We start from the raw sequence: 25,701 nt of genomic DNA on the forward strand, positions 1-25,701 counted from the left end.
GTTAGGAGAAAAAGGGAGGTGTACAAGAGGTATAAAGAGCAGGGTGATGAGAAATTGAAAGAGGACCACAAGGAGTTTAGAAAAAATCTTAAGAAAGAAATTAGAAAGGCCAAAAAGAGGCATGAAGAGGTTTTGGCAGGCAGAGTAAAAATAAATCCAAAGGGTTTCTATAGGTACATTAAAAGTAAAAGATTAGTGAGGGATAGAATTGGACCCCTTGTAGATAGGGAGGGTAGGCTATGTGAAAAGTCAGAGGAGATGGGGGAAATTTTAAATGATTTATTTTCCTCGGTATTCATTAGGGAAAAGAATATTGTACCAGTTCAAGTAAAGAAAAATAGTGGTGAGGTCATGAATCATATAAGGATAACCAAGGAGGTAGTGATGGCAGTGTTAAAAAAGATAAAGGTGGACAAATCTCCAGGTCCGGACAATGTATTCCCAAGGACACTCAGGGAGACTAGTGTACAGATGGTGGGGCCATTAACAGAGATATTTAGGATGTCACTGGTCACGGGGGTAGTGCCAGAGGATTGGAGGGTGGCTCATGTTGTTCTGCTGTTTAAGAAAGGGTCCAAATGTAAGCCTGGAAATTATAGACTTGTGTGTCTGACGTCTGTGGTGGGTAAGTTGATGGAAAGTGTTCTGAGGGACGGCATTTACAAATATTTGGAAGAACAGGGATTGATAGGTAGTAGTCAGCATGGTTTTGTCAGGGGTAGATCATGCTTAACAACATGGAGTTTTATGAGCGGGTTACAAAAAAGATTGATGAAGGGAAGGCTGTGGATGTTGTCTATTTAGACTTTAGTAAAGCTTTTGACAAAGTTCCCCACAGGAGATTAGGAAAAAAGGTGGAGGCTTTAGGTATAAATAAGGAGGTAGTGAAATGGATTCAGCAATAATTGGATGGGAGGTGTCAGAGAGTACTGGTAGAAAATTGTTTGTCAAATTGGAGGCCAGTGACTAGTGGAGTTACTCAGGGGTCGGTCCTGGGTCCACTATTGTTTGTTATATATATATATATATATATATATATATACATATATATATAACGATCTGGAAGAAGGGGTGGTGAATTGGATAAGCAAGTTTGCGGATGATACAAAGATTGGTGGTATTGTGGACAGTGAGGAAGATTACTGTAGCTTAAAAAGAGATATAGGAAAGCGGGAGGAGTGAGCTGAGAAATGGCTGATGGAATTTAATATGGATAAGTGTGAAGTGTTGCAAATCTAAATAGGTCATATACATTGAATGGTAGACAATTGAGGAGTGCAGAGCAACAGAGGGATTTAGGAGTTATGGTAAATACTACCCTCAAAGTTGATACTCAGGTAGATAGAATGGTGAAGAAGGCATTTGGAATGTTGGCCTTCATAAATCGGAGTATTGAATTCGAGAGTTGGGATGTTATGATGAAATTGTACAAAGCATTGGTGAGGCGAAGTTTGGAATACCGTGTGCAGTTTTGGTCACCGAATTATAGGAAGGATATAAACAAAATAGAGAGAGTGTAGAGAAGATTCACGAGAATGTTGACAGGATGTCAGGGTTTGAGTTACAAAGAAAAGTTGAGCAGCCTGGGGCTTTTTTTCTCTGGAGCGTAGAAGATTGAGGGGGGATTTAATAGAGGTGTTCAAGATTTTAAAAGGGACAGAGAGAGTCAACGTGGATAGGCTTTTTCAATTAAGAGTGGGGGATATTCAAACCAGAGGCCATAGTTTGAGATTGCAGGGGGAAAATTATAAGGGAACATGAGGAAAATTAGGGAAAATAAGGGAAATTTCTTCATCCAAAGGGTGGTTGGGATGTGGAATAAGCTTCCGGCAGAGGTGGTTGAAGCAAGGACACCATTTACATTTAAGGAAAGACTGGATAATAACATGGAGGGGGAGAGGATTGGAGGGGTATGGACCAGGTGCTAGTCAGTGGGACTAGGAGGGTGGGGATTTGTTCCGGCATGGACTAGTAGGGCCAAACTGGCCTGTTCTGTGCTGTATATGGATATATGGTTATAAGAAAGTCTGCAGATGCTGGAGTTGAGGGCAATACCCATACATGCTAGAGAAAGTCGAGTATCCAAAGACGTAGGAGGATCATGTCCTCTTGTAGATCTTTTAACACATCTTGTATCCATATTAAAGACAATTACTCTTGTTAATCCAGTAAGCAAAATAAACAATAAAATTTAAAGATAGGAATAAGTACTTAAAGAATTTGGAAATAGTACAGAACACTGGAGCAACTTCAAAAACCTGTTACTCCATCAATAACCAGCAGGAGAATCCGAGATGGCTCTCTGAGTGGAGAGAGAAGGGATTGGAGAGCTATGGAAGTGGATTTGATTTAAATGCTCAAAAGATGATTGGACAGATGTATGGATAGGAAAGGATTGGAGGGACATGGACCAAATGCAGGCAAATGGGACTAACCCAGAATGCCACCTTGGGCTGGCATGGACATGCAGGGTTGAAGGCTCCATGCTTTCTGCCTCCGTAGCTGCTGAAGGGAAGCAAGAAGTTGAGGTCCGCACCTCTTGAGATGCGACTCTACATCTGCAGTCATTCTGGTTTTGCACAATATGCCCCACAGCATAATTGGGATCAGCTCAGCAGAGTCAAATGAGATTGGACTGTGGAAATGGTGCCTTACGGTGAGGGTGCTACACGTCAAACAGAGTCCATTAATGAAGGCCATTCCAGCTCATACAAAATTTCAATGAAGCTCAAATGTATTCATAGCCATGCAGTATAGTAGCTAAGTATTAGTGCCCAGAATTTGATTCATATTTTTACAATTATTTTATGTGTTTATTTACATTTACATGTATTAATAATTTTAGTTTAGCTTAATTGTTATTATTTCGAGCATTTTATGAGTGAATAAAAATTAACCATTTGGAATATATTTTTAAAAGACAGCTTAATTACTTTTGTGAGTTTAATCAGATTTTCACTGTCTCTGAGTATGCGAGACATTTAAGAACTGTTGGAAGTCCCTCCCAATAGAAACAGCTGGCAAAGCAGGGGACAGGACTTTGTCAGCTGTCAAAGCTTTCAGGCCAGTGCGAGGAGCAGGCTTTCTTCACTGCACTGATCTATAATCAGAACAACCTCCAGGACTTTGGGAGGAGTGAGATTGACCTTTGCCATGTGGAGCAGGTGGTGGTGGTTGGGATACTGGTCAATCTGATGTGGACCATTGGAAATATTTCCTAAGTTCACCATTTTACATTCATCTTCCCATCTTTATTGATAATGCAACGATTGTCCATCAAAATTTCCATTGGACACACAGCTACAGACTTTGTGGGAGCACAGGACGTAAATCCATGGACACTCGGTGACTCTGAAGCAAGTCTCCTTTGCTATTTTGTCTTGTTGGTGCGGGCACCTATCTCTGCTAGAGTCTCCTCTTTGTGTGCCTTTATGGCAGGGAAATGTTGACAAATTTTGTTGTATTATCACATTCTGTTAACAAAGGAATCAAGACTTCTCCAGCATGTGTGGGCGTAGATTTGCAGTTGTCACTTAGCAGAGTTAATATAACCACAATATACTGGAGGAAACTCAACAGTTTGGGAGGTATCTGTCTGTTGATGAAGAGATAAATGGGAAGGAGAGAGATGAAAGTTGGTCTCGGGATCAGAAAGGGAGGAGCAATGAATCATATGCAGGGAATGTCTCTTGATCGGGTAAAATACCAGTGACAACTAATGGGTAGTTTGTCTCTGATGTCATAGTCTGTGTAATAGTGTGTCATCAAGCCAACAGAGACAGGCCCAGCAGGCGAGAAGATACAAACAAAAGATCATGGGAGATAGGGATGTGACATGGTTAGTAGTCTCTCTTTCCCTCTGTCTCCTTCCCTCAGCTCCCCATCACTCTCCTGTCAGAGAGCTATCATCTCTCACCAGCTTTTTCTTTTCTTCCACCCTTCCTACTTGTAGCATGTGCCCCTACCTCTTCCTTCCTTCTCTTTTCTTCTTCTCCTCTCCTCTCCTTCACCCTCCCCCCCCCCACCTTTGCCTACTTTTTCTTATACCTTGTCAAAGGTCTCAGACCCAAAACATTGGTTCCCCTTCACTTTCTTCTTAACGGAGTGTGACCTGCCGACTTTCTCTAGCATGTGTGGGTATTGCCCTCAACTCCAACATCTGCAGACTTCCTTGTTTGAAATTTTCCTGATGGTGTTGAAGGGCAAAGCACCAACCCATTTTTGAATGGACAGCACAATTTTTGAGCAACATTTCCAAGAAGACCGAGATGGCTCACTGATTAGGTTAAGGAGAATCACGAGAGATTCTATCGGTATATTAAAAGTGAAAGAGCTGGGAAAGAATGGCACCCCCAAGAGATCAACAAGGTAGTCTGTGTATGTGTGAAGTCATAAATGAGTTAATAAGATACCAGAGAAGATTCTGTGTGATAGGATCTTCTTGCATTTGGAAAGGCCTGCTTCCTCACTGTGAATGGTTACATAGTTATAATAAGTAGAGTTTTGTACACGGGAGATCTTGTCTCACAAATTTGATTTGAGATTTTTTGAAGAGATAACCAAGAAGATTAATGAGAGCAAGGTGGTAGTTGTTATCTACATGGACTTTAGGAAGGCCATTAACAAGTTCTCGCTGGTCTGGAAGGTCCCATCACATGGGATCCAAGGTGATCTGGCCAATTTGATACAGAATAGACAATGGTAGAAATCAGAATGTGGCAGTGGAAGGTTGGTATTCAGTTTAGAGGTGTGTGACCAGTGGTGTGATGCAGTGATTGGTTGTTGGATTACAGCATGTTTGGTAGGTTTGTACATTACACCAAAATTGGGGATAGAATAGACATTGATGAAGGTTATCTGAGATTATTTCAGGATTTGGATGAATTGGAAAATTGGGCCAAGGAATGGCAAGTGGAATTTAACACTGGCAAGTGTGGGATGTGGCATTTTGCTCGGTTAAATGAGGGCATGACTTCAGTGGTGAATAGTAGAACCCCAGAGAGTGTTGCAGAACCAAGAGACTTGGGAAAAAGTGTACATAATTCCACAAAAGTGGTGACAAAAGTAGACAGGGTGGTGAAGAAAGTACTTGGCTCACTTGCCTTCATTGGTCAGAACATTGAGTGCAGGAGCAGGGATGTCAGGATACCCATGCTCTGGAGTAGACATTGGTGAGAGAGCACGAGGAATATTGTGCTAACTTTTGGTGACATAGCAATCAGCAAAGTTATTACTAAGCTGGAAAGGGTGCAGAAAAGTTCATGAGAATGGAAAACCTGGGTCTTTTCCCACTGGAAGGTCGAAGGCTAAGAGGACATGAAATAATGAGGGGCACAGATGAGGTAAATAATGACAATTGTATATAAGATAAATGAGGGGTTAAGACAGGCTAAATAATGTATTTTTTCCCAGGGTAAGAGAATGTAAAACTGGAGGACATCGATTTAAGGTGAGAGTGGAAAGATTTAAAAGTGACCAGAAGGACACCTCCGCCACACAGACCATGCTGGGTATATGGAACGAGCTTCCAGAGGAAGTAGTAGAAGCTGGGACAATTGTGATGTCCAAAAGGCATATAGATAGCTACATGTTCCGGAAATTTGAGAGGGCTGAATGCAGACAAGTAGGCCTAGCTTAGTTGGCATGGACAGGGCAATCCAAAGAGCCTGTTTCCTGGTCGGGATCTCCATGACTCTGACTCTTGTTCCCAATGAACCATGGATTTTATGTCTGGTCTAAGGCCTTGATCTTTTCACATAATGGTCCAAAGCAGTGAAGGTAATGGAAACTTTCCTCACTGCTGTCTCCATTGTTTTAGTGGATGTCAAACAAAGATACAGAAACAGTCCACTCTTTCCAGGATCTCCCTGTGAACCTTTATTAATGGAAGGTAGTGATCTGTTGAGGATCACCAGATGCCCCTACATCTGTCCTGCCTTCCAAACGTCAAATGGCAACTCAGGTGCACAAATTTCCCTGGAGATTAAATGTATTTGCATCTGACCTTTCACTCTGCCTTGAGAATTGTAGATGAGTCCAGGGTAAACCCATAAATTGCTGAGATGAGGGATTAGACATATCCCAACTTTTTTGGTTGGTATTGTGTGCAGTTTTGGGCCCCCGATCTTAGAAAGGATGTGATGTTGTTGGAGAGGGTGCAGAGGAGATTTGCTAGGATGATTCCTGGAATGCAGGGGCTGGCGTATGAGGAAAGTTTGGCAGCTCTTGGATTTATTCATTGGAGTATAGAAGAATGAGAAGGGATCTCATAGAGACATTTTGAACTTTTAAAGGTTTTGACAGTGGATGTAGATAAGATCTTTCCCTTTGTGGGTGAATCAAGGACAGGGGGCCACAGTCTTAAAGTTAGAAGTTATCTATTCAAAACAGAGAGGAGGAAGAACTTATTTAGCCAGAGGCTCATGGATCTGTGGAACTCACTGCCACATACAACGGTGGAGACCAGATCCTTGGGTGAATTTAAACAGGAAATTGATAAGTATCTAATTAGGGTATCAGATATGGGGAAAAGGCTGAAAATTGGAACTAGGTGTGAGCATAGTTCAGCTTAGTGTAGAGTCACGGAACAGACTCGATGGGCCTAGTGGCCTGCTTCTGGTCCTTTATCTTGAGATCTTTCATCTTGTGAAATTGGCCACCAATGTAAAGGTATATTAAGGTGGCTTTTCATTTTCTGTATTTCAATGGCATCTTTATGTTTTGAAATATTTATCAACAGTCATTTGTTTCAAATAAATTCACAATATTTTACTGACATTTTTTCCAACGATTTCCAATTGCTTGAGTTTATTCCGTCTGTAGCCTCACTGGTTTGTACAAGATGCATCTTGCACTCCATCTCCACAGCTTTCCAGGTGCTCCCTGCCATACACCATCCCACTCAAGTCCATCAGTGTCCTGCGATTCAGTCCTTGGTTTCTCTCTTGGCTCATTATATGCTGCCCTTCTGGTCAGTTTGGCGCATTTCCCCATCTCCTCCATCATTACCATTGAGCAAAACCAACACTTTTGCATCCCGTATTCGTCCAAAATTCCAATCAGCTTTCTTCAACTCTGTTTTTCTCAGCAAGTTTGCACACAATCCAAACCATCACCTTCAAAATGTTGGTCTCCTGTATGAGCCCGAGTTCAGCTTCAACATCGTAAGCCATCTGAAATGACATTGTTTCTTTGGATTTCACAAGCATACCCCTTCCTCCCTGCTTTCCCTCAGTGCTGGTGAAACCCTTCCCCTCGCCGTTGAGGACTCAATATGCCATTACATTCCTCTCTGGTTCAACTGCTCAGGAATAATGTGAATAAACAGGTCCATGTAATTTGTTAGGACAGAACTGAGTCCTGATGGCAAGAAGTTTCCTGACATTATTTCATGTTATTTCATAACATTCTGGCTTTATAAGTGAAGGAACCCTTTCAGACTAAGAACCATTGAAATCAGCACACTAGCAGGCCCTTCAGCTCATCCTTGTCTTTGCAGAATTAGTATTCTATGTTGTCCTATCACATTGCACCCGGACCGTAGCTCTCCATACCCAATCTTGTGAAAGAAGTTGTGAGACCAGAATACTGATTCCTTTCTGAACTTCCAGGGTAAAAAAATGAATATGGTTTGAACATTTGGTTCAGCCAGCTTTGTGCTTTTGCCATCATGAATTCCCTGCTCCAGCTGCAAAGTACGCCCAATGTTTTTTAGTATTGGCCATCAGTCATCAACCACCAGCCTCAGGTGAGGCCAAAGCCATTGAGGGACATTTTAGCTTGCATCAAAGGTGCAAATGAAGAAACAGGGAATATGGACAACAGATCCATGACTTGTCTGCTCAACTGAATAAAAGCCAGAATGACGGGCAAGAAAAGTGCAAGAAGATGACCTGAAATCCTAGAAAATTTGGACTGAAACTTGTTTCAGTTTAATCGAGTAACTCCAATTTGTACACTGAGATTTCTTTAAAACTTCATTTAGTTGTTTATTTTTAAATCCTGTTCATGAATATGGTAGCTCATCAGAAGGCCAGATGCTAGCGTTGAAATTATATATTTTTTAGAACTTGCAAAGTGGAGCCAAAGACAGGCTTTGGAAGATATATAATAATAGTGATAAAATTGACAGTTATAAAATGTAATTAGATTCTCTGTCAGATAGTTAAAAGTGGTAGCTTTGGAAGAATTACTTGTGAATATAATCTGTGTTATTAGGGACCCAAACACACATCATTTTTGTTTTGAATACATTTTATAATTAAAATATATTATTATTTAATAATCTTTAACAACCTGGACATCTGTAAATTGACTAGAAGTAGTTTTTAATATATCAAGCAATTATTACTTGGCATCTAAGATCCATAAGCTTTAATGACACACCATTATATCTAACAACTTTGCAATGGTCTTATTGAAGATCCCAGATTTATTGCTGCTTCTATCTTTCCTTTCTTTTTCTTTAGTCTGTTGAATGGATGGAAGATATTTAACTAATTGGGATTGATTTCATTATAAAAGTGCCTAAGATTTTTTATGTAGCATTAGCACAGGGAAGGTCTTCATATTCAAGATTTGCCTCCTTCTGGTTTTGATTGGATGCTCAGTTTTTGAGCAGTCTCACCCACAATTCCAAGGGTATGTTTCTGCTTCTGCGTGGACTTTGTGGCGGAGAAGAGCGTCAGTTACGTGATGACACAGGATGCCCTGGGTTTTCATTGGGGTGAGTGGGAGCTTTTGAGGATGAGTCAGGCGTTAAGAAGGCAGCAGCTGCTTAGACTCCTGGCATCAGAATGTGTGAACATTCATTGGTAGGATGAACTCGAGCAAAATTAAGGGGACCGCCTGGGCTGATGCCAAAGTTTAGACGAGAAGTTGTATTGCCTCCAGAAACAATGAGTGCTGAGCCGGACGTGAATGTTGCTGAGAAAGACTGTTGTGGTGTCTTTCAACCCTGGTGATTTGAGAGTCAGACCTCCACGAGAGCTATGAAGTTCAAGTTTCTTATAATCTGACTGTACTAACGTACCCGATGAAACAGCTTTTCTCAGAACTATGGAGCAAAAACATGCACAGCACATGATAATCTCATGTATACATGAAGGTATCATTTAAAATAATTATACATAAATATATTGGAATGATGTACTCAGTTACAGGATACTGGTCATTCATCTCATAGCCTGCAGAAAGACATTATTTCCCAGCCTGGCAGCTCTGATTAGCATGGATATCTCTGACATTGTGTTACTTTGGAACGCAGGTCATAAATTAAGTGAACAACAATAGGAGTAAATTTGGGAAGTCCAGGGTTAGGAATGGTTGGAGAAACGCCTTGCTTCTTCAGAGCAATGAGGGCGTTGGTCACCAGATACCTGCAGCTCACTGGCGGTACGAGAAGGTCAGAAGCTTCTTTGCTGACTTGGAACACTGGTACTAAGCCTATTCCTGGGAGGAAGAAGGTGCCTTTCCAATAAATTCTTCAGATTCAGAAGAATGATTGGCAGTGTTATTAAGATGTTGCCAGTATTCAGGGCCCTGAGCTCTGGGAAGAGATTGAACAGGCTTGGGCTTTATTACTTGGAGTACAGGAGGATGAGGAGTGATCTCATAGATGATTCAAAATCAAGAGGCAACGGATCAGGTGAATGCAAAGTCTGTTACCCAGAGTAGGAGAATTGGTAACCAGAAAACATAGGTTTAAGGCAAGAGGGCAGAGATTTAACAGGAACCTGGGGGGTAACTTTTTACACTAACCGTGGGGAGTATGTGGAAAGAAGCTGAAATTGATTCAGTCTCTATTGCAGCGTTTAAGAAATGTTTGGATGGATACATGGGGGTACAGGAGCCTAAAGACAAGTAATCAATGGCACAAGGATAGCTTCTTTCCCGCTGCCATCAGATTCCTGAATGATCAGTGAACCAAAGACACTGCCTTACTTTTCCTGCACTGTTGTCTTTTTTTTATATATAGTAATGTTACAATCACTCTGCTGGGAGTAGTTTGTAGGCCCCCAAATAGCCCTCAGGACACTAAGGAGCAGAAAATCAGGCAAATTTTGGAATGAAGTGGGAAATACAGTTATAGGAGTGTTCAACTTCCCTTAAATTGACTGCCACCTACTGACTGCAAGAGAGATAGATGGGGCTGAATTTGTCAGGTGTGCCAACTAGAGGAGATGCCATATTGGATCTGGTTTTGGAGAATAAACCTCTTCAGATGGCGGCTCAGTGGGGGAGCATTTTGGTGAGAGTGACCACAAATCCCTCAGCTTCGACATAGCTATGGAAAAGGACATAAACTGTCAAACTGGGGAAGGGCTAATGATGAAGGGATGAGGCAGGAACTAGCGAGATTAAATTGGAAACAGATGTTTAATGGTATAAGCACAGAAGTCATGTGAAGGATGTTTAGGGACCAAAAGTGCAGGGTTCAAGATAGGTTTGTCCCACTGGAACAAGGAAAAGATGGTAGGAAAGGGAACCGTGGCTGATGAGACAGGTCAGACAAATAGTTAAGAGGAAGAAGGAAAAATACTTCAAATATAGGGAGCAGAAAACAGGAAGGGCTCATAAGGAGTATATGGTAGCCAGGAAGGAAATTAATAAAGAACTTGGGAAACCACAAAGAGGGCATGAGAAGGCCTTGCAATGTAGAATTAAGGAGAACCCCAAGATATTCTATGTGTATGTGAAGGACAGAAGGATGACAAGAATGAAGATGGGGCCACTAAAGGATAAGGGAGGCAACATGTGCCTGGAGGTGGAGGAGATTGGGGAGGTCCAAAATGAATACTTTGCATCAGGAGTAAAGGATCTTGATCACAGCAAGGTCGAAATTGAACAGGCCTGTGTGATGGACAACATGGAGATTAAAGAAGAGGAAGTGGTGGATCTTTTTAAAAATATCAAGATTGATAAGTCCCCAAGATCGCACGTGGTATATACCAGGCTGCTGTTGAAAGTGAGAGAAGAGATAGCTGGGGCAGAAGCTTTGATCTTTGAATCCTCTTTTAACACAGGGAAGGTGCTGAAGTATTGGAGAATGGTAAATATAGTCCTTGTTTAAAGAAGGTTATAGAGAGAATCCTGAGAATTATAGACCAGTGTGTCTTATGTCAGTGGTGTGTAAACTATTGGAGAGGATACTTAACGATAGGATCTATGAATATTTGGAGAAATACAGTCTACTCACGGATAGTCAGCATGGCTTTGTGAAGGGAAGGTCATGCCTCATGAGTCTAAATGAGTTTTTTGAGGAGGTAACAAAATAAATTGATGGGAGTAGGGTGGAAGGTGTGTTCTACATGGATTTTAGCAAGGCATTTGACAAGGTCCCCCATGAAAGACTTGCCAAGTAAATCATGAGACACGGGATCAGTGGAACCTTGGATGTGTAGATAAGAAGAGGCGGAAGGTTGGGTCAGTACGTTTGCAGATTACGCGAAGGTTGGAGGAGTTGTGGATGGAGCTGAAGGTTGTCGAAGGTTACAGGAGGATATTGACAGGATGCAGAGTTGAACAGAAAAGTAGCAGATGGATTTCGATCCAGATAAGTGTGAGATGTTGCAATTTGGAAGGTCAAACCAGAAGTGTGAGTACAGGGTTAATGGTTGGTTACTTAAGAGTGTGGATGAACAGAACGACATATCCCTCAAGACTGATGCACAGGTTGATAGGATAATAAAGAAAGCCTATGGGATGCTAGAATTCATTAATGGGGGAGTGAATTCAGGAGTAGTGAGGTCATGTTGCAACTCTACAAATCTCTTGTGAGACCACACTTAGAATGTTGTGTTCAGTTCTGGTCACCTCATTATAGGAAGGATGTGGAAGCTATGGAGAGAGTGCAGAGGAGATTTACCGGGATGCTGTCTGGATTGGGATATGAGTCTTTTGAGGCAAGGTTATTAGAGCTGGGACTTTTCACTTTGGACTGTAGAAGGATAAGAGGAGACTTAATAGAAGATTATGAGAGACAAAGATAGGGTGGACAACAGCACCTGTTTCCCAGGGCAAGATCAACAAACACCAGAGGATATATGTACAAAGTTAAGAGAGGGAAGTTTAGGGAAGACATCAGGGTTTTTTTTAAAAACAGAGAGCTGGAATGCCTTGCCAGGGATGGTGGTGGAAGCTGAAACCAAATAACCATATAACAATTACAGCATGAAAACAGGCCATCTTGGCTCTTCTAGTCCGCACTAAACCAAGCACTCTCCTCTAGTCCCATCTACCTGCACCCTCTCCATAACCCTCCATTCCCCTCCCATCCATATACCTATCCAATTTTTTTCTTATATGACAAGATTTACCCTGCTGCCATTACTTCTCCCGGAAGCTCATTCTACATAGCCACCACTCTCTGAGTGAAGAAGATCTCCCTGATGTTGCATCTAAACTTTTTCCCCTTAACTCATTACCTCTTGTTTCAATCTCTCATACTCTCAAGTGAAAAAGCCGATCCACATCAACTTTATCCATTCCCCTCATAATCAAATCCCCTCTCATCCTTCTATGCTCCAAAGAATAAAGACCCAATTTGCTCAATCTTTCTTTGTAATCTAGATGCTGAAACCCAGGTAACATTTTCATAAATCTTCTCTGCACTCTCTCTACTTGTTGATATCCTTCCTATAATTCAGTGACCAGAACTGCACCAATGCTATGAACAGTCTCAACATCACTTCCCAACTCCTGTATTCTATGCATTGATTTATAAAGGCCAGCATACTAAAAGCCTTCTTTACCACCCTATCCAAATGAGATTCCTCCGTCAGGGAATGATGCACCGTTATTCCTAGATTTTTCTGCTCCACTGCATTCCTAAATACTCTCCCATTTACTACGTATGTCCTGTTTTGATTATTCTTTCCAAAATGAAGCACCTTACACTTACCAGCATTAAACTCCATCTGCCATCTTTCAGCCACTCTTTTAAGCAGTTCAAATCCCTCTGCAATCTTTGAAAACCTTCATTATCCACAATTCCATCTATTTTAATATCATCTTCATACTTACTAATCCAATTTACCACCCCATCATCCAGATGAACCCAATACAGATCCCTGAGGCACAACGCTTGTCACCGGCTTCCAGCCTGAAAAACAGTTATTCACTATGACTCTCTGGCATCTCCCTTCCAGCCACTGTTGAATCCATTTGACTATCTTAAAATTAATACCTAGAGCATGAACCTTCCTAACTAATCTTCCATGCCGAACCTTAATGAAGGCCTCACTGAAGTCCATATAGACAACATCCACTGCTCTACACTCATCAACATTCCTTGTCACCTCTTCAACAAGATTGCTCAAACATGACCTTCCATGCTCAAAGCCATGTTGAGTGTTCCTGATCAGACCCTGTCTCTCCAGATACTTATATATACTATCTCTAAGAAGGCTTTCCATTAGTTTACCTACCACAGACATCAAACTTACAGGCCTATAATTGCTAGGCTTGCTCCTTGAACCTTTTTTAAACAAAGGAGCCACATGTATGATACGCCAATCCTCCGGAACTATACCCATCTCAAATGACATTTGAAAAATCACTGTCAGAACCTCTGCTATTTCCTCACCAACTTCTCTCAAGGTCCTGGGGAAAATCCCATCGGGACCTGGAGATTTATCCACCTTTATATGCTTCAAAAGCTCCAGTACTTCCTATTTCTTAATCCCTACAGTTTCCATAATTATCCTCTTCTCTTCCTTTACCCCGTACAATTCAACATCCTTCAACTTAGTGAATGCCAAAGAAAAGAACTTGTTCAATATCTCCCTCATCTCATTTGGCTCCACACACAGTTGTCTGCTCTGATTCAGGGACCAATTTTATCCATCAGTCTCCTTTTGCTATTAACATAACCCTTTGGATTTATTTTAATCCTTTAGATTTTCTAATTTATTTCTTAAGATTATTTTTACATTCAATGTATTCTCCAAACATCTTTTTTCTTTGATTCTTATGTTTATTGTTGGTCTCTTTCTTTTTTCAAACTAAGTTTCCAATATCCCTTGAAAACCATGGCTCTCTCAAACTTTTGATCCTGCCTTTTAACCTAAAAGGAACATAAAGATTTTGTACTCTCCACTTCTCTACTACATCCTGCCCATAAAACAAATTGTCCCAATGTACTCCTCATAAATCCTGTCTCATCTTCTCAAATCTAGTTTCTCCCCCATTCAAAAACTTCAACCCTCGGCCCTGACCTAACCCTTTCCATAACTACATTAAAGCTAATGGCACTATGATCATTGGGCCCAAAGTGCTCCCCAACACACACCTCCATCACCTGATCTATCTCATTCCCCAACAGTAGATCCAACAATGTCCCTTCTCTAGTGGGTATCTCAACGTATTGCTGTAAAAAAACTATTCTGCACACATTTTACAAATTGCAAACCATCCAGCCCTTTTCACAGAATGGTTTTCCCAATCTATATTTGGAAAATTAAAATCTTCCACAATTACAATTCTGTGCTTATTACAAATATCTGGTATCTCCCTACAAATTTGCTCCTCTAGTTCTCGTTCCCCATTAGGTGGTCTATAATACACCCCGATAAGTGTAACTACACCTTTCCCATTCCTCAATTCCACCCAAATAGCCTCCCTGGATGTGCCCTCTAATCTATCCTCTCTAACCACCGCTGTAATATTTTCTCTGACAAGCAATGCTACACCACCCCGTCTTGCCCCTCCGATTCTATCACACCTAAAGCAACGAAATCCAGGAATATTTAGCTGCCAATCACATCCCTCCTGCAACCATGTTTCACTAATCATTCCCACGTCATATTGCCAAGTCTCAGTCCATACCCTCAGCTCATCCACCTTCCCTACAATGCTCCTAGCATTAAAGAATATGCATTTCAGAGATTTCCCACTTCTCACTCTGTTTTCCCCTATCTTTATAAACTCTATCGTTCTTTTTCTATCATCTCCCCTCCATCTTCGTACAGAGCATCTCCCTTCTCTATCACTGCCTTTCTACCCACAAATACTGTCTACAAGGTTTCTGTGTTTACAATCTAACCTTCTCCTTGCTGTTCTCTTCCATTTGGTTCCCTCCCCACAACTATTCTAGTTTAAAGTCTCCTGAGTAGCCTTAGCAAATGTCCCCGCCAGGATCCTGGTCCCCCTGGGATTCAAGGGCAATTCGTCCTTTCTGTATAGGACACACCAACCCCGAGAAAGGTCCCAGTGATCCATGACCTTGAACCCCTGCCTCTTGCTCCACCCCGTCAGCCACCCATTCATCCTCCACCTCATTCTGTTCCTGCTCGCACTGTCACATGGCACAGCCAGTAATCCCCAGATTACTTTGCGGCCCCTTTGCAGCCCTTCTTTTCAACTCCCTACCTAACTCCCTCTACTCACTTTTCAGGACCTCTTCACTCTTCCTCTCTACATTTTTGGTATGGACAAGTACTATGACCTCTGGCTCATCTCTCTCTCACTTTAGGATATCTTGGACACGAGCAGCAACATTCCGGACCCTGGCACCAGGGAGGCAAAGTACCATCCAGTTCTCCTTACTGCATCCACAGAATCCCCTATTGAGTCCCCTATGACTACTGCCCTCCTCTTCCTTTCCCTACCCTTCTGAGCGCTGACCTGTGCCAGAGGTACAGACACTGTTGCTTTCCCCAGCTAGTCTGTACCACCAACAGTACTCAAAGAGGAGTACTTATTATTGAGGGTTACAGCAACAGGGGTCCTTTCTAGCACCTTACTCTTCCCTCTCCTAACTATGACCCACGTCTTCCTCCCATGGTCCTGGTGTGACCACATGGCTGTAACTATGATGTCCTCACTTTTCATGACCAGAGCAAGGTCATCGATCTGTAGCTCCAGTTCCCTAAATCGGTCCCTGAGAAGCCCCAGCTCAGCACACATGGAGCAAATATAGATTTCGAGGAGGCTAGAAGACTCCAGGACCTCCCACATCTGACACTGAGAACATTAAACTGCTCTCACACTCATCCTTTCTCTCTCCCTTTCCCCAAATACAGTGGAAAGAAAAAAGAATCTTAAGGAAACAAGTAAACCACTAACCAGCCTTACCTTAATGCGAACAAGCTCGACCTCAGCCTCTGCTCGCTGAAGCCTCATGAGCCAAAGCCTCTAAGTCCCACTCCTTCTCTGTGCCACTCACTCGCTGGCCACTCCTTTACCTTACCCTCCTTTTATTGGCCCTCTACCAATTAACCCCTTCTCTCTCTCCGTGCCCCCTCCTCCACTGGACTCCTCTGGCTCCTCCCTCGAACAAATAGGCCCAAGCCCCAGTAAGTACTCTAATTTAAGTCCTTATCTTGCCATCACTCTTTTCTCACCCCTCCTCCACTGGACACCTCCTAACTCCGACGCCTCTGACTTCAACTCCTCATTGGGGGCATTTAAGAGACTCTTAGACAGACATATGGATGAAAGAAAAATAGAGGGTTATGGCATAGTGAGGGTTGAGTACTTTTTTTTAGGAAGGAATGCTTGGGTTGGCACAACATTAAGGGCCAAAGGGCTTGCACTGTGCTGTATTGTTCAATGTTCTATGATTATAGGCACTATATTCCTACTTCAAATTTCATGACTTGTTCATGACAATAAATTCTGATTCTGGATAATGATGGGTTTGGCGGGATTAGGGCCGAATGCGGGCGGGGTGGTAAGTGTAGGCAGAGATTTTGGTTGGTGTGGGCAAGTTGGACTGAAGGGTATTTTCCATGCTGTCTGACTGTGACTGTAAGATTTAGAGGGGATTGACAAGGCAGATGTTGAAGGTCAATGTTGATGGCGTCTAAAAGGATCTGACGAGTGTGGATTGAGACAGGTTGTTTTCTGGCAAAGGTGTGCTTGGTAAGTGGGAGGTCTTCAAAGGCAAAGTTTGGATATTGCAGAATTAAAGGCAAAGCTAATGCATATCAGAAACCTTGGTGTTTGAGGGATTCTGAGGCTCTGGTTAATAAGATGCATTGTAGGTCCAGGCAGCAAGGAACAAATAACTTCTTGAGCAGCATAGGAAATGAAAGAAAACACTTAAGGAGGCACGAGGTGGCACTGGCAGGCAAGGTGAAGGATGACCAGAGTGGTTAGCTGACAGGTAAAATAAAATGGCACCGCTGCCGTTGATGCAGACCCACGGAGAGCAGGGAGCAGAGACACACCCCTTCCCTGTGGGGGCCAACAACCCAGTCTGACTGCCATCAGTTCCAATGGCCTGTTAAGGGAGACAACGGTGGTTTATTTTAAAATCCTGCCACTGCCAGGTCTTGCCCAAGATGGTGGTGCCTACCTTCAGCAGTGGCCAGAAAACGGGGAGACCACCCACCCCGTTTGAGAAGGAGAAGCAGAGGAGATGACCCATGGGACAGTGACCATGGCGGTGGAATGGTGAGGGGCTCTGAGGCTGAAGAACACATAGGCTGTTGGTAACTTGAGGTGAGGAAACCATGCGGACTGCTGGCGACTGTGGTCAAGGGACTTGCACCAGGCTGTGGACTGCTGGAGACTGACTCAAGGCTGGTTGAAGGTACACCAGGTATCGGAATGAGATGCAAGAGGGCTCTTAGGGCTTCCTGATCGTGTCAGAGGTTCGGATCTGGAGCTCAGGTTGCTGATAGTTTGGACTGAAGTCTGTGTGGCTGCAAAGGCTGCAGGAGCGCTGGAGGTGAATCCATGGACACTCAATGACTCTGGGCAGATTCTCTTTTGCTTCTCTTTCTCTGAATGTAAGTGGCACTGGGTAATTTCTGCCAATGGCAAATCTTTATCTGCTTTACAGTAGACGAAAGGAAATTTTGTCTAATATTCTGATTTATTACATAACAGTATAAAAGAATCATGGAGACAAAAGATGAATCTTAAATGGATTTTTTTCATCTGCCTTTACTCAGGAGACAGACACAGAGTCCATCAAAGTAAAATAAAAGAGCAGTGAGATCATGAACCCAAAACAGATTGCAGAAGATGAGATGGTTGCTATCTTGAGTCAAATAAGGGTAGATAAATCCCCAGGCCTGACAAGATATTATCCCTAGCAGAGGTTTTTAAAATTCCAGCCATGAATGAAGTAGTGGAGGATTAAAGCCTCCAAGAAATTATCGGCTGGTAAGCCTTGCATCAGTTGTGGGTACGTTACTGGAAAGTATTCTAAGAAACCAGACACATAAGTACTTGGATAGTCAACATTGCTTTGTGTGTGATAGGTCCTGTTTAACCAATCTATAGAGATTTTCAAGCAGGTTACCAGGGGAATTGATGAAGGGAAGTTCACGGATGTTGTCTTCATGGATTTTAGTAAGGCCTTTTATGAGGATCTGCAGGGGAGGTTGGTCAGGAAGGTTCCCTCACTCAGTATTCAGGATGAGGTAGTAAAATGGATTTGTCCTGGGTTTGTGCAAGAAGCCAGAGAGTGGTGCTGGAGATGGCCTCTCTGACTGGAAGCCCGTGACGAGTGGTGCACCTCAGGGATCGGTGATGGGTCCATTATTGTTTGACATCTATATCAATGATCCGGATGACAATGTGGTAAAATTTGTAGATAACACAAAAATTGGTGAGTAGTGAAGTGATTAAGGCCTTCAAACCTTGCGGTAGGAGCTGGAAAAAAAGGGTGCAAAATGGCAGATGGAATTTAATGCAGATAGACGTGAAGTGTTGCACTTTGGGAGGACAAACCAAGATAGGACATACATGATATACATTAAGGCTTGGTAGAGAGTGGGACAACTGAGAATACAGATACATAATTCCCTGAGAATGGCTTCACAAAACTCAAAGTATTGAATAAAGGAGGTGGGTTGCTATATTGAAATTGTATAAGACATTGGTGAGGCCAAATTAGAGTGATGTTTACAGTTTTGGTCACCTAACGACAGGAAAGATATTAATAAGATGTAAAGGATGCAGAGATGTTCCTGGGATCTGAGGAGCTGAGTGAGGTGTGAAGGTTTAATAAAGGAATTTATTCCTTGGAGGAACATCAGAGAATGAAGGGAGTTATGATCGAGGTGTTCAAAATTATGAGGGGCATCGTTAAGATTAATGTAAGCAAGCTGAAGTCAGAATTTTGGAGCTTGTTCACATGGTACGAGGTGTACAACTGCAAACTCATCATCATTCCATGTGTTATATCTGATTCCACCTTGTCCTCCAGCAGCGTGTTCCCACCAAATGCCCTCTAAGTTCAGAAAACTTTCCCTCCAGATCACTTTGAAAATTTCATTTTCACTTAAACCTGTGCCTTCGTTTTTTTTTCTCTCATGGGGGCAAAAAGTATTCCTCTCGACCGTATTTCTGCCTTACGTAATTTTAGATGATCATTATTTTATCTATTAATTTTTCTTTCTTTGGATTCACTTCCCAGCAGGTGCTGTGCATTTAGGAAAAAATGTGCAGAGCCAAGGCATGCAATAATTTTTTTCTGGCACAGTGCACCTGGGTAGTGTAGTCATTCTGTGGATTGATGGGGGTGTACATGAGTGCACAATGAATAGACATCAGCAGGTTGCAGAAATCAGTGTGGATCAGCTGGTCGGTGCTCTTTCGCATGCATGCACTCGGGCCCTTATGTCCAGATTGGACAACAGCATTTTCCCCCAAGCCATCAGAGTCCTGAACTCCAAGAATATTTGGGAATAGGGTACGGTGGACTGTTACTGCACAAGTGTAATATTTCAATATGTTTCACTTCTATTCTAACTTATATTTATGTGCATATGCTTCCAAGTCCTGGAGAAACACTATTTTGTCTTGACCGTGCGAGCAGGGTATGAATGATAAATAAAGGTGTCTTGACGAGATGGATTGAGCAAGTCCTAGTCATCTGACGGACAGGTTACATGGGGATCTCAGTTACTTCAGTTGCCTCCACTTGCAATTGTGTGCAAGACTTCTGCTCATTCGCAATCAATGTCCTGCCTGCTATGCAGGATTGCCTTCGAATCAGGACAGGTTCTGATGCAGCGATTGTTGAGCTTATCAGCCAGATATTTGAAGCCATAAAAAAGCATCCCTGGCAGAATTCTGTGAGTCCCACAGCTTCGGTGGAGGGATATTGAGAGCCAGCATTCTGGGTGGAGACCCTTCATCACGATTGAATCGGAGGAGGAAGCTAGCCTGAATAAAAAGGCAGAGGGGCAAGGGTGAGGCAGAGGCCAGTAGGTGATTGGTAGACCAAGGTTGGGTAATGGTCTGGGTGCAGGTCAATGGGACCAAATAGAATGATAGTTCGGCACAGACTAGACAGACGAAAGAGCCTGTTTCTGTGCTGTAGTTTTCTCAAGTTTTATCTCACTGGGTAAAATTGGAGCTCATGCATGAGCCGAGACAATTTTCTTTCTCTTTTATTTTTCCCAGAGATCGAAAAGGGAAGTTGTGGTGACCCTGGCATTCCATCTTACGGCAAAAGGAATGGGAGCAGCTTTCTGCATGGAGACACCTTGACGTTTGAATGCCAATCAGCGTTTGAACTGGTGGGAGAACGGACAATTACATGTCAACAAAACAATCAATGGTCCGGCAACAAACCCAGCTGTGTGTGTAAGATCCAAATTTAAAGAGATTTTAATGAAAACATTATTCAGTTTACATTTAGTTTCCTCATTATTTTTTTAAATGCTTTTGTTTTCCTCTGAAACTCATTCCCTCGAGAAACATTATATTTCATATTTTAGGTTTCCCAGAATAATTTAAAAAAATAAAAAATGTTTATGGATGCAAACTCTCCTAGATTCTAAATTAATTATTCAAAACTGCTCATAAATAAACATGTATTTAATTAACTGAATAGATCCATAATTATCAGCCATCCTTTCCACCGTAGCTGTTGGCAGGATGATAATGGGATGTTTTCCCCATTTAATTTCCAAAGTGGCTCCATTCACTTTAATGGTCTCGATTTAGATCTGATGCCGAAGCCTGCAATTTCTAAAGATTTTGTTCATATCTGTATTGTCAGTCGGCAGCGAGCTTCCCAGGGATAAATATTATCACCTTTTACTCCTCTTTGCAAATATAAGTGGTATTTCAGATTGCAAATATTGCCGGAGATTTCTCAGACCACGACTGAAGAGATTTTAACTCCAGGTTGTTGAAGCACAGCTGATTGCTTCGCTCATTAATTCAGCTTGCATGCAGGCCAAGTTGGCTTCATAATTTCACACCAACTGACTCAACATGGAATCACTCCCCAGCTAAATTCTATCATTCTTTTATTGATATTATTGTGTAGAATTTGCCAAACTGCAGTTAAAATAAACCATAAAGGAGCTAGATTTTTGGTGAGTAAGCTTGAGAGGTGAATGAGACACCCATTGTTTAAACACATTAGAAAATACAGTACATAATAAGAATGGAGAACAAATTGAGGCGTAGAGACTTTTCTGATTGGCGTAGAGCCATTTCTGATTGGCGTAGAGCCATTTCTGATTGGCGTAGAGCCATTTCTGATTGGCGTAGAGCCATTTCTGATTGGCGTAGAGCCATTTCTGATTGGCGTAGAGCCATTTCTGATTGGCGTAGAGCCATTTCTGATTGGCGTAGAGCCATTTCTGATTGGCGTAGAGCCATTTCTGATTGGCGTAGAGCCATTTCAAAATACCTCACTTTGGGAAGGTAAAATATCCTCACTTTAATTTTGCATGAGTATTTAGGCACCATTATTAAAACACATTACTTTTGTTTCAACCTTTCTTCATTCATTGCATTAAAATGCTGGTGGACTCAGACAACTGAGAAGGTGGCAAGTTTGGTCAGATGCCATTTTGTCTATCTGCAGCTCTTTGACAGGACAATCCAATAATTTGCTCAATACTCCAGAGCCCCAATGCTTCATGTTTATTTCCATTTCACCCTGCAAGTTTTAGTCACACTTATCTAATGCTTTTCCCACAATTTATTGTTTATTATTTCTAAATTCATGTCTAATATATATTGACTCCACAAAATGGATGGGTCTTTCAATGTTCACCTGATCAATAGTCACCCGGATTGCAAAGAGAACTTGGGGCGTGTCCTGCGCCAATATCCATTTTGTTCTTTTGTTTCATGGCGTCTGCATCTCAAGTATGTTCAAAGTTTGGACTTTCAACTGATTCGTTTCTTTCTTGATGCAATAAAGTTCATTCAATCGCATGTTTAAAAAAAAAAACAGGTTTAATTTTAATTTCGAGATAAGGCACGGTAACAGCCCCTTCCTGCATATAAATCCATGCGCTCAAATGTACCAAATTACCCAATAACCTCAGGCGTTTTTGGGACGTGGGAGGAAATCAGAACCTCTGGAGGTGACCCATGTGGATACGGGGAGAATGTGCAAATTCCTTACAGACAGTGGTGGATATTATCTGGGCCACTGACCCAGGTTAGAAACTTGGGTTAGCGTTGAGCTGCCCACTACATTAACCGTGGTAATGAACAATGTGTTGCACAATATGTTGACAGAAATCCTGAACTGCCATCAGCTGAACATTCTAATAGTTCTATGGTATAGGATTTTCGTATATTTTAACCCATTAACTGAAAGGAAAATCATCCTCTGTGGACTAACACGAATGAAGCTTCTTTAAAGGACTTTAAACTTCTCTTTTGTTCCTTGCTGCTCTTTTTAGTATTAATTGGCAGAAAGTAATTGATATGTGTAATGGGTAAATTTTTTCATTGAGAACTTATTGTGTTTTGTGTTTTTGTGGCAGTCTCCTGTTTCTTCAATTTCACAGCACCATCGGGAGTGGTGCTGTCACCAAACTACCCAGAGGAGTACGGCAATAACATGAACTGCGTCTGGCTGATCATCGCGGAGCTGGCCAGCAGGGTCCACCTGATCTTCAATGACTTTGACGTTGAGCCCCAGTTTGATTACCTCACCATAAAGGACGACGGGACTGCTGACGCCATTGTCCTCGGGACTTTTTCTGGCAATGAGGTCCCTTCTCAGTTGGCCAGCAATGGACACATCACCCGCCTCGAGTTCCAGTCCGATCATTCCACTACTGGCAGAGGTTTCAACATCACCTACACAAGTAAATCTAAAGGCTTTTGGTTTTCTTGATGAAGGGTACAGGCCCGAAACGTTGGTTACCATTTATTCCATGGATACTGCATGACTTGCTGAGTTTCTGCTTGAGTATTTCACTTGACACCAGTATCTGCAGACTCAATTCTAGGAAATGTTGCCTCTTTTACCTTCTGTTAGGTCTGCTTTGTTCATGAATGAGTGAGACAAACACCAGGCTGAGTCGAAATCAGGGTTCTTTGTTCTTTATTACCGGATTGTAACACTTGCGACTAAACATGTTAGTCGGAGAATGCATTCTGCTGTTATCAGCAAAATGGTGATTTTTTATACCCTTGGATACATGCTTAGAACATCATCATATCATTACTTGTCCAATGACTAAAACTGTTGCTATCCTTTCCCTGCTAGCTTCCTGCCTCTCAATCCATCAATGTCTCTCTTATCTTGTAAGTACAAGGATGCATTTACATCTTGTTACAGCCCTGTACATTCCCATCTCATGATGTTTTACCTAACAGGAGTACAAGGACACCTCCCCTTCTTGTTACTGCCCTGTACAGGGTAACTCCCTACACATTCCCATCTCATGATGTTTTACCTTACACTTCTCAGCCCAATACTGTGTGAAAATTTAGGGTCATACACACAAGGGCAATGTACTTTCAATGCACCAAGAATTCTCACGCAGCAGTCGAACAGTCATGTAGGGTACACCAATGTGAGAATACAAATTAAACTGCCATAATGTGTCTTGACACAGAAAATGAGGGAACAAAAATAAAAGGATAGATAAATATTCACAATTGAGGTCAGTGCCAAAAAGAAGCGGTGTTTCAATCATGCAGACAGATCTATCAGTGATCTGAGAAGAGTGTTTGATCAGTCAGGGTAGTACAGGTAGTCCTCAACTTATGACCGTAATTGGGACCAAAGGATTGGTCATAATTCAGATTGGTTGTAAGTCGGGTTCACATGTCTTAATGATGTATTGAAGCAATTTTTCCAAAAGAAATTTCAACAAATGAACCTTGAAAAAAGAATTTCACCATAAGTACAGTCTTTAAAAAAAAATCTTGGTCATATGTGCGGTCCAATGTAACTCGCATTGGTCATGAAGACTATCTGTACCTAAAGGTTCAAGAGCCTGATAACTTGTGGAAATAAACCTGAAGGTGCCGGTCTTCAGCCTTCTGTATCTTTAGCCCGAAGGTAGCAGTGAGAAGAGGTGGGGTACAGAGTGATGTAGGTCCTTGATAATATTGGCTGTCTGCGATGGACTTGGCCAGGTTTGCCACTTTCTGTGGTCCTGGGCATGTTTCCAAACCATAATTCCCTTGAAAGGGTAAAGGCACACTATGGTAGAAGAGGAAAGCTGCGGCACTGCATTGTGTTTCCGGCTATATTTTTCATGGAAACTCCAATAAGATGTTCAGCAGTTCAACAGTGTGGTAAAGATAATGTGAATGGTGAACCTCAATGGGGAGGTCTCACACCTGCAGGGAGTCATGAATGGCCAACTTTGATAGGATCCTGGTTTCAAGTGGTTGTCAATATCTTGGTTGGTGTCTGTTATTTTACTTATTTTCCTGAAATAATGTTACAGGTTTTGCACCCATCCCTCATGTCCTAAGATGGAAATGCAGGTGTTTCCTTGGGCCCACAATTTTTTGACCTTGAGGCGATAGAATTTGTCAGTGAGCCACTGGTCATTGGTTATGTGATCACCAGAGGTGAATGAAAGAAAAACGTGAGAGTTACACAATCAATTTTTAAAATGTAGACACCTCAATCTGCCAGGCAGTAATCACACAGTGCGTAGGTAAGGACACGTCAACATCTATAAAATGGCCGCCAATATAATGGACACAATTATCATAAACATTTGTCTGTATCCATCATCACATCTTTCCATTGAAATTGTTCAGTTCAAGTTCAAGCTTGTTGTCATGTTTCATGCAACACAAGAAATTCTGCAGTTGATGGTGTAGAAAAGTGCGAGAGAAACCAAACAGGTCCCATAGCACCGATAGGAAATAAAAGGCAGCCAACATGTTGGGCTTGAGCTATCTGTCAACTAATTTTGTCAGACCAGTATTATACTTTGTACAGTCTTCTTGTGAGCAAGTCAGCACAAGCCATGCAAACGGGTATGAAGCTTACTGCTAGAGGGAAAAAACTGTATTTGAACCTGTTGATGCATTAACCCATCTCACAGAGTGTGTTTGAGGTGTGATCCAGTGATTGGCTACCTTTCTGAGGCAGGCAGAGAGGTGGGTGGAGTCCATGGAGGGAGAGGAAGTTTGTGGGAAGCTCTAAGCTGCATTTACCACGAAGTGCAGATTCTGTGTCACACTGTGATTCATCCTCCAAAGATGCCTTCAACGGAGAACCTGGAGAGGTTATTAAGGGACATGGGGGCTTTGCTGAACTTCCTTTGCCTTCAAAGGAAGTAGAGGTGTTGATGCATGTTCTTGACCATTGGTCCAGGTCAGGTGACTGGGAATGTTTCCTTTCAAGAAGCTGAGGAGATCTACTGTCTCCACTTCAGCACCATTAATGAGGATAGGAGTGTGGGCTCTATCACCTCTCCTGAAGTCTATGATCAGCTCAGATTCATCTTACAGACATTGAGAAGTAGATACATTAGCTCTAGGCCACTGGACTCTCAATAAGTTGGA

The 25,701-nt window shown here is 42.2% G+C and overlaps 1 protein-coding gene across 1 annotated transcript in view; it reads left to right on the plus strand.

The window, feature by feature from the left end:
- Window positions 1-25,701, plus strand: part of LOC138736174 (CUB and sushi domain-containing protein 1-like) — a 2,349,200-nt gene that overhangs the window by 1,564,421 nt on the left and 759,078 nt on the right. Inside the window, exons 14-15 of the mRNA XM_069885244.1 lie at window positions 20,365-20,547; window positions 22,701-23,027. Coding sequence (XP_069741345.1) covers window positions 20,365-20,547; window positions 22,701-23,027 — 510 coding nt within the window. The remainder of the gene's footprint in view (window positions 1-20,364; window positions 20,548-22,700; window positions 23,028-25,701) is intronic.

The sequence above is a fragment of the Narcine bancroftii genome, chromosome 6, assembly GCF_036971445.1.
Source record: "Narcine bancroftii isolate sNarBan1 chromosome 6, sNarBan1.hap1, whole genome shotgun sequence".
NCBI lineage: Eukaryota > Metazoa > Chordata > Chondrichthyes > Torpediniformes > Narcinidae > Narcine > Narcine bancroftii.